Source organism: Boleophthalmus pectinirostris, unplaced genomic scaffold (genome assembly GCF_026225935.1).
Source record: "Boleophthalmus pectinirostris isolate CB_2022bp ecotype Guang Dong unplaced genomic scaffold, ASM2622593v1 HiC_scaffold_11, whole genome shotgun sequence".
Lineage (NCBI taxonomy): Eukaryota > Metazoa > Chordata > Actinopteri > Gobiiformes > Gobiidae > Boleophthalmus > Boleophthalmus pectinirostris.
In genome coordinates, this window is record NW_026570994.1 from 4434509 (window position 1) to 4447903 (window position 13395).

Here is a 13395-nt window from a genome sequence, read left to right on the forward strand (position 1 = left end):
CCACCAAAGAAGACCTGGAAGAGCGTGCTTTCAAAAGGGGGAGCGACAGAGAAGGGAGTGCTTAAATAGTCCACCAGGCCAGCACCACTGAATGGCAGCTCAGAGAATCTGTGTGTGTGTGATGTCTTGTCTCTAAATGGGGTCTCAAACTCAAATTACCTGGGGGCCACATTAGATAAAGTCTGAGTGAGGCTGGGCCGCATTGAGTATTCGATAAAAAGCGGTTGCACGGGAAATGAAGAGAGAGAATGAACAACACGCAACACACTTTCTTAATCTTTAATAACAGTTCAGAACATGAAAATGTATTTAGAACTTAAGTTTAAACTAATACGTCTACTCTTCTTCTTTTGCCTACTTCTTTCTGGTTGAAACCTGGCTACACTTCAGGAGGAAGCATATGAGATCCTCAGGATAGATTGAAGATGCTCATCAGTGAGCCTTGACCTGTAGTTTGATGGTGCTTTCACACACTTTCACACTGGTGTGAACGCGAACCCGGGTCCAAACCATAGACAGCAGGTCCAAACGAACTATTCAAAATGCATCATGGGAGAAACGCGTCTCCTTTGCCCGTAATGACACGCTGTACGACTCCAGCGCAGTACGTGCGAACGTTTGGCTCCAGAGTGAGTCAAAGTTGAGGGTGTGTACGTCTGTTCAGGACCTGCACAGAGGTCCCGGCGTTCCCCGTGATCATGTAGGAACCAGCATTTGTTATTTTAGGCTTTAATTGACCAAATAATTTCATGGCAATAGGCAATCGCCCATTCAATTGATTCACCTTTAAAAAATGTCCTGCTTTTAGCCTAGTGTGAGAAATACAGTCGGACTAGATCCAAACCAGAGTCCCGAAGATGCAGCTCCGTTTCAGGCCGGGCTCAGATGACGTGGAGCAGGGAGTGAAAAGCGCTTTCCCCGGGAAGAACCAAATGCGCGGAGGGCGGACACCAACTAAACTGGACTCACGCTTCTGTACGGATGCTTTGCACCACCTCGGAACCAGCCGCGGTTCTTGAGCGCGGAGGACCGGAGCAGCTCAAGATCTGTAGTCCACAGCGCATTCTCGCTTTCCCCGCACGGAACCAGCGCGCAGACGGCGGAACGTACCTGCTCAGACCCAGTCATTGACCAAGGACCAGACTCCAGCGCCGTCCTGAGGAGCTGCGCGATACTGTGAGCGCTGTTGGCTGCTGCTGTTACCCGAACTCTGGGCTGATGCGGTGAGTTTGTACAAAGTTCTATGTTGCTGTTTTATGAGTTCATGGTGATAAGATGAGGACGGCCCGCGGTATTAACAGGGAACATCAGTATTGGTTACTGGAGGTATCGTTGTTCTGCCGGGATACAGAGGCCCGTTAATCGGACCAGTTTTGGTTCGTTTGCCGGTGTGAAAGCACCACAGTGTATCTGCTTCTCGTATGTCAAACATGGATGTTAGACGCTTGTTTTTGCCTCGTACTTTTTGCTAACATGTCGCCAAGCCTCTGGAATAGATCACTGCAGTTTTGTGGTGCTTGCATATTGATGGGACAGCTGTGTGCCGCTGAGTGCGCGTGGATTTCGGCGACGCACAGGTGGAGTTTGGTCATCTGGTTGCCAGCAAGTTACGCACCGAGCGTTGAGCAGGTAAACAGACTGTCAAAGTCTTTTTATTTCTTATTAGCCCCTCCAATAATGGTCCCATACTTATGAACAGGAGAATTGTGTCAGCGCCTCCTCTGTGCTCTGATACTGTGGCTGTGGGAGCATAAAGTGAAGTGCGCACACGTGTACCACCATGTGTGGTTTGTTTTGGTTCTTCGGTGATGCCGTATGTGCACGTGTACTCGTATTAACAGATCCACTTAGTCTCGTTGCTTCACAACAGCTGTAAATTGAGTTTTGGGATGTAAGCTGCGTTAATAATCTGTTGTTGTGAATCTGCATGGGCACCGATTGCAGCTTCATCTGTCAGTGCGGCCCACGGTAGGGGGGTGGGATTGTGCGTACATCTATACCGCGGGCCACACTGACATTATTCTTTGGAATTAAGTGGCGGGCCGCAAAAAATCCTTCCGAGGGCCGCAGTTGGCCCCCAGGCCGCGAGTCTGAGACCCCTGCCTCTAAAGTGACCAAGCCCCCCTTTTTGTTTGGGAGTTTTGTACTCCAGGACTTTAACATCTCTATTGCTGCTTATTTTTGTTGTATTGTTGCATATTGAACTAGATAGTTCAATATGCAACAATACAACAACTGTTGTTACTGTTTTAAACAAGTGTACTTGGCTTGATCATAAATAATCTGCAGAGGTAAATATTGGGTATATTATTTAACTTCTTAGGTTCTTTTTAAAGACAATGCAGTAAAGTGTATTTACCTTGCTGCCTAAGAAAAGAACCTAAGAAGTTAAAGTATATAAGAAGACAAAATGAACATCATTGGCTTAATGGGTATATTATTGTTTGTTCATTCACTTTTCACTATGAATAAATGACACCAATCATACTTAAACTTCATTATCCAGTCTCTGGTGTATTTTTCTTACTGGTCTCCCACTTCCCAGAGAGCCGTGTCCTAATCTTCTGGTCCTAGTCGACAATCCAACTTACCCTTTTCTCCATCCCCTTTTCAAACCTGTATGTTTGTACCTGCATTTGTATTGTTATGTTGTGAATTGTATGTGCAGGTTTGAAATAAAATAAATAACTTTTTAAAAAAGGCATATGCCACAGACATGCTACACTTTCTTCTGTTTCCCCACACACCACGGACTGACCCTATGTCACCAGAGCAAAGAACACAGCTCACTATAAAGTTCACACACTTTGGCCTGATCTGTGGTGAAAATGACTATTAACTCATCAAGATAATACATCAATCATGTGTCAGTGTTGTACAACACCTGGACCCTTTTGTGTTTGTTTTATATTTGAGTTTTAATGTTGTAGTATGTGACTTTTCTGGTAGGTCATGATTTGTCTAGAATATTCCATGGTAAGGATTTAAAGTGAGCTTATTCTGCAAAATCTACTATTTTAACCATGTTGTAGTTGTTTCCCTTTTCATTTACCCTCTGAAGTTGTAATTAGAGTGATCTGTGTACAAAAGAACAAACTTGAAAACCTGAAAACCATGAATAGCCTCAAAGTATGTAACTTTTTAACCGAAAAATATACTAAATATTTAGTTCCCTCGCTGTCCCTCCCCTCCCTCCTCCATCCCTACCCCCTCTCTCTTTCTCAGCCATAAGTGAATCCATAGGTGAAATGTGTTTATATAATTACATTTAATTGTAATTACTATGGGTTACAATGATCTATTTTGACAATATGAAACACTTATTTGGGATATAAGTGTAGTTACCTATTTGTTAACTGTCTTTATCTTATCAATTGGAAATATAACTAAAGTTACATTATATAGGGATCTTTGTGTGAAGCTAATGAATCTAATTGCAATTTCACATGAGAATTTGGACATTAAAGCCTGTTTTGTAAATACAGGTTGGGTCTTTTTGACTTCATAGAAAAGTGATGTTTCCTGCCTTGGAGTCCAACGAGTTTGATGAGATGATCCATTGATGACGAGCCTCCCAGTTGAAATGTGAGCCTCTACCGCCCCATACGACGGATCCTGTGGTAAGATTGTGCACTCCTTTTATATTTTTCAAACTAAAAGCACATTTAACTACAATTGCTTGTGTCCATTGGTTATTCCTATAGAGGGATTAACCGACTACGTCACTTGGCTCTACTGCGCATGTCTCCTGCAGAAAGAGCCTGTGTCCTGTCTATCATGTCAGTGTCTTGTAGGATTTCAGCAGATTTTAGTCTTTCTCGGGGGCGGGGGCTAGTTGTATCAATCAGGTATGAGTGGATGTGCAGCTATTGAAGTTTGAGACATTTTCTCGTCATTTAATCACTCACCTGCATTTAACACATACGGGTCATGAAGATGTATCCCACTCACTGGTTTAATGTTAGTTTAGCATCATAACTTATGTTATCACATTATAACTGTTTTAGTGCTGACAACAGTGCTAGCAAACGTTGCAACAGACGGCAGTGCTTTCTTCACTCAGGCTGCGTGCACATCTCCTGCGTTAATAAACAAATAATCCGTCTATACTTTCATCTTCTACGAACCTAGAGGTCGAGACGTGTTCATAGTTTGAAGTGAGTTGCATGTACATATATTAGTTTAGTTAAAGCCTTATTTGACATCAGTCTCTTGCTGTTTTTGCTACATATGAATCTATTATTACTATTTATATATTTGCTCTTTATTATTGTAATGTGTTGTGATGTGTGAGCTAATACTGTGTCCAAATGATTTCCCTTGTGTCTAAGTCTAAGTCTAATGCAAAAAGGATTAAACCAGGGAACAAAACAAATAATAATAATACTATAATAATAAATAATAATAAATAATACAATTTAAAAGGAACTGTGTGCAACATTTTTATAAATGCAAGCTACATATTTATATCTATCTCTACAGAAAAAGAGAGAGAGACCTTTAGTTCAATAGTTTTATTAATTTTAGATGTTGCCAATAGCTTCAAGCTGAGAAGGAGAACTAAAACATCAAAATATTGTAGCCAACCTGCTGGCACACTGAGTACAGTTCACCTGGCGCCCCCTGGAGGCTGCTGTGATGCATGAGCTTCAGGACAGAAACAAGGAACACTTTTGTCCTGAGGGCTGTTATAAATCTCAAACTGCCCTGACACTGGGTCTGACGACTCTACAGCTGCACTGAGACTTTTGTTTGAGCTTTTCTGTTATTATTGTATTTTACTGCTCAGTGCGCTTAAACTGCCCCTCATGTACAAATAAAATCATATTGATTGATCACATATATGGTAATGGCAAGATAAATGGAAATATGAAGCAATTTTATATTTTTAATTCACAGCCTCAAAGTAGCCACCCTTTGCTTTGTTGACAGTGCTGCAAAGCCTTGGCCTTCTGTCAATGAGCTTCATGATGACGTCTCAAGAAATGGTTTCCACCTAACAGCTGCACCATGTAAAGGTCAAGAAATGCCAATAGTGTAAAACAGTGATCAAAGCAAAGGGTGGCTGTTTTTAAGTTCGGAGTTATTTAGTACATTCCTCATGTGTCATTCATAGTTTTGATGTCTTCATTGAGAATCGCGATTGTAAATAATCATGGAAATAAAGAAAAGAAAGTTTTTAAGTTAGCAAATCGAACAATTATTTTTGTGTTTTTTCTTCAATTCATTAATTTCCCCTTTGTGTCGATTTCTTGCCACTTCATTCATTTCAGCTTGTGTCTGCTTATCCTCGTTGTCCCATTTTGGTCTTGTGAGATCATCTATAGAAACGTACCGGTGTCGGTGTTCCATGTTGATGTTCATGTTTTCTCTCTCATGGCGTCGCTTTAGAGTTGATATTTCCTCATTATGCCTCTCCAATAAAGCATCAAAATCTCGAGTGTACTTTTCCTTAAACTCATTGAATCTTTCTGCCTCTTTTCGGGCCTCTTGTTCATATTTAAGCTTCATCTTTGCCAACTCTTCTTGATAACATTTGAATAGCTCCTGCATCTGTTTCTCCTCCAGCTTTTGGGGGATTTGATCTTCTTCGTTCTTCCTGCTGATTCTGGTTTCCTTAGGAGGCTGTATCGTTTGGGTTCTCTCCTGTTCAGTACTTCTCGTATTCTCATAGACTCGGTTCAACCACCAGTCTTCCTTGGCTCTCCCTTGGGCATTCTGCGGTTTTCTCAATGATTCCTGGCTTTTTAGTTTTGATTGTGACTTAAAGTTGCTTTTTACTTCAAACCTCTCAAGTCTTTGCTTCAACTGTTGTCTTGGGTTCTCCTCTTGTGCCTTTCTCTCTCTTTCTCTCTCCTCTCGTTGTTTTTGCTCAAAATTTCTCATCCTTTGTTCCTTGATGTCTTTGCTCTTCTTCAGGTCTTTCACCTTCCCCAGTTCTTTTTCCATTGCTTTGATTTTTTGTTTGTGTTTATACTGAAGCTCCTCCTCCTCCTTCTTTATCTCCTTCTCCTTCCCTCGCAGGAGTCTCTCCATCTCCTTCTTTATGGCCTGCTCTGCCTCTTGGAACATCTCTGTTGTGTAGTAGCTCCCTCCATTTTCCAACACCATTTTGTTGGCTTTTTTCATGAGTTGCCGAACCTGTGACCTATTGTTTTTCTCTTTATTGTTAAAGACCTGGAACCTCCCTCCGCACTCTTGAATAATTTCCTTTAATCTTTGATCTCCCTCAATGTAATTTTCAATGGACATTTCCTCGAGGGCATCTCCTTTAGTGAAGAGAATGATGATAAAGGGACTTGATTTTTTGCCAAAGTACGTTTTGATCAGATCCACTGAGTCACTCTCTTCTTTTGTGAATCGACCGATCTGTAGCACCAGTAAGAAGACATGTGGTCCAGGAGCCAGCAATGTGACGCATTTTACAAGCTCCTCTTGCAGCTCCTCATTGGACAAAGATGTATCAAATAAACCAGGAGTGTCAACAACAGCGACCCTCTGTCCATCAACATCACCCTCATCTTTCATGCAGATTCTGGTGACAGATTGAGGGTGGGCGTAAGATTTGAAACACTCTCGGCCCAAAATTGTGTTGGCAGTGGCACTTTTTCCATTGCCAGTTTTCCCAAAGAGCACAATCCTCAGACACTCCTGTGGCAGGTGTGGCTCCACATCTCTATGCATCACCACAGTCTGACCTGTGCCTTGGTCTTTAGAGGGGTGAGGGTTCAAATGACCTACATTGCTCTCTTTCAGCATGTTACTGATTTTTGAAAACAGCTCTTCAACTTTCAGATTCAGATCAGTTAGATACATGTTATCCATCCACATATATCTGTTCTTACATTTGGTGATCAAGTCTTTTATATGTGGCTCCCTCATGTATTTCTCCATGGAGTCTGGTGTCACTGCTTGTGTACTGGACATCAGCACCAGTGAATGCTGGAAGTCCTGCTCACCAAGGTTCTCCAGGACTGACTCTAGTCTGTGTTTGTGTTTATCAGTGAAGGCTTCAGGCTGTACAAACAGCAGGAACACATGAGGACCAAGGCCACTCAGATCTTTAATGTCTTGTATTAACCGATTGAGTCCTTGTGAGACAGTGGAGAGCAGCTGGTCTTGAGTGTAGATCACAGTCACCGGATTGTCATTAAATCTTCCTCTGCCTTCTACACATTTATTATGTTGACTGAACTCTGTTTTTCCCAAAAGGAAGTTTCCCACTGAGGCCTTCAGACGTGGACTTTCCCCCAGAAGAATCAGCTTCAGCTCAGACACTGGAATGAAAAGATTTTTTACATTTATGAGAATTATGTTGATTCAATGTGTGGTTTGTTCTTTTTTTAAGTTTTGAATCCTAATCCAAACAGTTTTGCTGATAATCAGTATTTCAGCTTCTGAACGACAGTGGGACATAGAAACTGTAGAACTCTAGGAGAAACAGTGTTCTCTATGTCCCTCTATTAGGCTACTCTATCCATCATGCACAGGAACTACCTTGGCAATACATCCGAAGAGCTTTTAACCACTTTGGACGCAATCATGTCAAAGTTGTGCTTGGAGAATGTGGGCAGGTGTGCACCCAATGGCCCTCAACATATGTACGGCAGAATTTAATGCGAATATCTGGTATATGACCCAAACAACTTTCTTCGGGATTTATTAGAAATGACACTAGCACAGGGGTGTCCAAACTTTTTTCATCAAGGGCCACATATCTAAAAACACACAAAGCAGAGGGCCGATCGAGGGCCGTAGACTGATGCTCAGTACAGTGAATAATTGAAATATGTGCAGGTTTAACACGTTAGAATGAGCCATCAGTCTTTATTCATGCTAAGATCCTTAAAACCACACACTAAATATTTAATATTGGCTTTATCAAGGTAGACTTTCAAAAAACTTGCAGAAAAAAAAAAAATGTAATTAATGCAAGGTAATTTTGGGCCAATTTACCTCGACGTCTGAGGGCCAAGAAAAATTAGTCTGAGGGCCGCATTTGGCCCCCGGGCCATAGTTTGGACATGCCTGCACTCACACATGGTGCACAGAAATTATCAAAGCACCCACACAGAAGTACAAATCTGTTCTGGTTCGTTATATCATGTTTAGACTAGGGACGGGCATTCGATGAAATTTTCTTAATCGATCGTTGGAAGAATTAATGATCGATTATCGATTAATCATTAACGTTTTTATATTAAAATGATCATCATTATTATTATTATCTGCACTACTAATCTGCATAAATAAATTCAATTTTACTAACTAGACATATAAACCGTAACGACTCTAGAGCCACATCAATCCGTTTGACATTATAATGTGTTTAATTCAGTTTTGTGCAACTCTCACAGAAACAAAACTTAAAACCGCATCACTAATTTGCATAAACTAAGTGAAGATAAAACTACAGCTCTTGTGTTGCTGATGCGGTCATTTTCTGTCAGATTAAAAGACATGACTCAGTGGAATACAGGTTAGTGTGACCAGATTTGCGTTTGTCAAAACCAGGACACTGTACGGGGGGAGGGAGGTGGGGACTTGTCATTGACATTACGCGACTCTCACCTGGTAAAACTTTTTCCCACTGGACACCGAAACATATGTGTAAGGCATCTAACAGCACTCACCACTCAGACTCATCTGAACTCGACCTGAACCAGAGCTGCTCTCTGCTGGTTCAGTTTTTCAGGCGTTAGGGTTTGGATGTAGTCTGACTGTAGATCAGTTCTCACACATGTCACATGTAGGACTAGCAATTATAGTGATTTCTGCTGTCATTTTTGCTATTTTTGACATTGTTGTAACGGTGAGGCTGTATATAAAACTGAACGGCTTATGACTAGGGCCTGAGTAATATGGATTTTTTTTATTTTATATGATACAGTTAAAATGGGCTTTGAAGGTGCTTATAGCTCGTGTTTTTAGTGATGGAAAAATTTGCTGTCTTCAAGTGATTATAAAACTTATGTCTGGCTCTAATAGATTTTAAATTGGATTTATTTAGTCTACATTTACTGTTCTTTTGCCTTCTTTTTTTATGGTATAATGGCATTTTTGCATGACATTGTAGCCTGTAGCTTGTAGTGGGACAGTCCTCTGTCTGTGGGACAGTCCTCTCCCAGTCCACTCGCACTTTTATAAAAATAAGCAGTAGTTCTATTGCTGGCCTAAATTTCGCTTAAGTTGACTTTTATTTATAGTTCGTATCCTCGATCAAACGCACTTTAAAGCCAGCGCCTCAGTGCTCATGTAGGCGTAGTTGAGAGGTATGGTGTTGTATGGTATTGGTCACAGATTTTTTATTTTTAATTTTTTTTTGGTTGAAATGTCAGAAATGTTTATTTGTAAATTTTTAGTTGTTTTGAGTCATTTTGAATTTGGACAAAATGAACCATACACAAATGGATCAATATCACTTAGAATGAACTACTTAATAGTTGTACGTGTAGTACTGTTCTTCCCAGTACTACACGTACGTACAACATTGTAAAAACTTACTGGATGGTTTAAATTCCTTGCTTCTCCTTTGTGCATATGAATAGAGATCTGTAAAAGTACACAAGCACATTAAGTACAGAAGATTACAAGCAGATGTAAAAGACACATCTAAAAGGACATTTGAATCTGACTAAGCCAGAGATATAGAAAGCTTCCTGACCTTCACCTGACCAAAATACCAGCCAAATTTGACATGAGCTTTTTGCATTTACAGATGAAATGACTTTGTGTCACCATCTCTTTTCTTTGTATGTTTATGGTTTGGATGAGGTCATGCACTGTCTGTGGCATCAGAGTTTTTACGACATGGGAAAGACTTTAGGACATGTGACAGTCATGGGGGAGTCAGGGTCAAAGTGTTGCAGATGTAGAGTTGATATTTTATTACTACATTACTACTGTCATTATCTCATCTGCCCATGTGGGTTATTTTAAAGCATTTAAATATCTGTATCAACTGCCCTATTGGTGCCCAGATTTCAGTAGGTATCCTGTGTAAAAAAAGTACACCTGTCTCTCCAGCGCACGATATTATCAGACAGTTGACAGTTGTTATAAATGTGGCTGCACTCACTTCCTTTGCATATCCTCCACCTCAGATTTTGCACATCTTGGTGAAAATGAGCTGTTTTACAGATTCATTCACTCATAGGAGCAAAATTGTTCTGCATCTTCTTAGAGTCTCTATGAGAAACTGAAATTTTAGTGATTTCAACTCACCGGATCTTGCAGCAGCCATATTGTTTTTCAGTGGGAAGGGTCACACTTTGGAACTGTTGAAAAGAAAAAGCACATTACTCATATGTCTCATATTGCACAAAACATTTAAAGGGCTCATATTACACTATTTTCTGCTCTATGTTATAATGTTTCCTCATCCTAGAGTTCTGTTTTCTTGTGTCTTGAAATGGTATGCCATGTAGCTGTACATAGAAAGGTGATGTTGTAAATGGTAACAATAAAATCCATGAATTTTGACCTTCATCTTAAGACTTTATTGGACTTTAGGATTGTCCTAATGTTTCTTCCAGTAAGGAATTTGGGTAGTTCATTTTCCTGTAATCATAAAATCATAAATCAGACCTTTGCTTTATATTTCTCACATGAAACCATTAAATAAAACAGATCACAAATACAAAAAATACACCTACAGTGAACATAATGGACAATTCTGGACTGAATAGAGATTAGAATACATCAAATACAGAAAGTGCATTTTGTGGTTAATTTGGAAGAATATAATAAAAAGTACAACATTCTGAATACATTTCTGACTTCTCAATCAGACCACATAAAACACTTTGCATTAAAGCTGCACTGTGTAACTTTTCTAGTGGCAAACTATTGACAGTAAGTTGGGTCACCTAAAAAGACACAGAAATCCTTCAACACAATATTCACAGCAAACAGCTGTACCAGTGTGTCTATAATTCAGACTGGTGCAGCGTGGCCCTGAGTTTGACATGAGGCCGTCTCATGCTCATAATGTTCTCACAGTCATTAAGACAACAGATGAATCTGTGCATCAAACAGACAGAGCATCTTGGCCTTTTCAGTAGTCCTCACACAGTCATTATACACACACACAAACACACACACACACACACACACACACACACACACACTGAGTTTATGTGTGCTTGCTCTATGTCAGTTTAATTTAGTTCATTAATCAGGGATAAAGCACACAAAAACCTGAAATCCCTGGACAGGTTGATGTAAAAAAATAGCAATGTTGAGTACAAATGTAGCAGGCTAATACAATCATCCAGTCAATCAATGAGTAATAAATAAGTCTTCATATATTATTCATCTAAAACCACTGGATAGTGTTTTCTTACCTTTTACCTTTACACTCGCTGGACCAGACCAAACTCCACTGAAATAAGTCAAGGCACACTTTTTAAGCAGCCCAGAAGAGGTGTGGCTAACATCAAATATCTTTATGATGAGTGGAACTGGCATCTCTTCACTGTGGGTTTGCAGTGTCATGTTGAGGGTGTATTATTCCATCACTACGAATAATAATCATAAATTGGTTTTATACACAGCACTTTTTACAGTAACTCAAAAACACTTAACATAGTAGAACAATAAATAAATACAAGACAACTAGAAGTAATAAGAAGTAAAATGAATGGTTTCTGACAGTGGTAACGGAAGTACTCAAACAATAATAAAAAAATATATATAGTAGACTGAAAAGTATGAAAGTAGAAAGTACCTGCACTTAAATGTAGTGAAGTAAAAAGTATCCACTGTAAAAAGTAAGTTAAGCACAGCTACTAAACATGTGTCTTCACTACTTCTCCTTTGTTATGTTTAATGTGGAGGGAAGGGAGTTCAGGAGGGTCCCCCAAGGTTCTGTATTTGAGCCGATGGTTGGTGGTTCAAATCCCACTCGCAGCATAAACATCGTTGCTAGAGCCTTAAAAGTGGAAAAGCACCAAATAAAAATATGACCATAAGAAAAATACGAGTTTGGAGCTTTGTTTGTTGATTGTGATAAATGCTGTTTCTCAGTCCTCTGTGTTGCTGTGTTTTTCTTTTATTACTTTTTCATTGTTGTTGTTTTGACATGAAATGACCACGTGTCTCTTTGATTGGTTAATCTGCCTGTCAGTCACATCCTTTGTAAACAGGGAGACAGGATAGACTTGTTAAAGCAGAACTAAGTAACTTGAGGGTAGTGCTTCCCCAACAGGTCGCTAGTGAAAATGCATTGTCATGAATACTGTTTCCACCTCCCTCACATTTGAACACTGTACGACTGTACAACAAAATATCTAAGATGGGTAATGTTACTTTACTCTTTAAATAAATAATAGCTTTGTAAATTCCCCTTGAAATTCCAAACGGGTTGATCCAACACAAATGTGTAACTGTTAAATGCCTTGGGCTGATTTTACATCTGGGCTAAAGTTGTTGTTGCTCCATTTACAGACGGACTGACAATACTGACATCAAAGACACGTCCGACTGCTAAAACATAGAACATTACTACTACATACAGATGAAACATCAGTCTGTCAATTACAGAAGTGACTCCGACGTGACGCTTTGATCACATGCAAATGCGTGATCCTGTTTGATGCTGGTGCGATGTTAGCCACAGTCACATATCACGTCAGGGCTAAATCTAAAAAATTGCACTTGTTTTTGCTCACTGACAACACAAGAGATTAGATTAGCAGATTAGACATGAGTCGCTCAAATCAAACGATTTATACAAACATGTATCAATCTAATGGTACAGTTTCATAGCTACACTGAAAAACGAAGCATGCAAATAACAGCATGAACAAGATAACTGTGTACTATAGCTAACAATTACTCAAACTGCATAACTTTAACAATCATACAAGCAATGTATATGAAACTTGCATGCTCAATAACAATATCGTCAGATCTGCATTGCTCTTGCGCCCTTCTCTTTCCTTGAACTCTGTTATTCCTCAAACACTTTCCCCGGATTGACTCCTGTGAGGTCAGGCCCTGTCCCATTCATGTTTTCTTTTCCTTGCGTCCTTGGACAAAGGCTTCCGCTGTCTTTTAGCTGGATGTGCCATGACTGACACCTCACAAATAAACAGTAGATATTTATTCTTGCAGTGATGTGGGTGTGTCATAGTTTGGTTACCCGTGTGTATGTTGAAGTGCCATAAAGCAATTTGAATCTCACGAGAACTTGAACAGACCTTTGAGAACTGACGCGGGTCGGTGGCAGCAAAGTTGCATGTCTGGTTTTTCCGCCCAGAGACAGCTGGCGGTGCCAGTATACCCTTTAAACATCCCTAAATGTCATATGGAACCATCAGAGGGTCTTTGAAAGACATTAATTAAGGTAAAAATGTTACTTAGTTCTGCTTTAATATGTTTTGTCTGATAGGT

The 13395-nt window shown here is 40.0% G+C and overlaps 1 protein-coding gene across 1 annotated transcript; it reads right to left on the reverse strand.

Moving 5' to 3' along the window:
* Window positions 1-5184: 5184 nt before the first annotated feature.
* Window positions 5185-10243, reverse strand: LOC129412613 (GTPase IMAP family member 8-like). The gene is made up of 2 exons (XM_055166699.1): window positions 10225-10243; window positions 5185-7277 (listed from the first exon to the last, which is right to left on the reverse strand). Exons 1-2 carry the CDS (start codon window positions 10241-10243, stop codon window positions 5185-5187), a joined length of 2112 nt encoding a protein of 703 aa, XP_055022674.1.
* Window positions 10244-13395: the final 3152 nt, after the last annotated feature.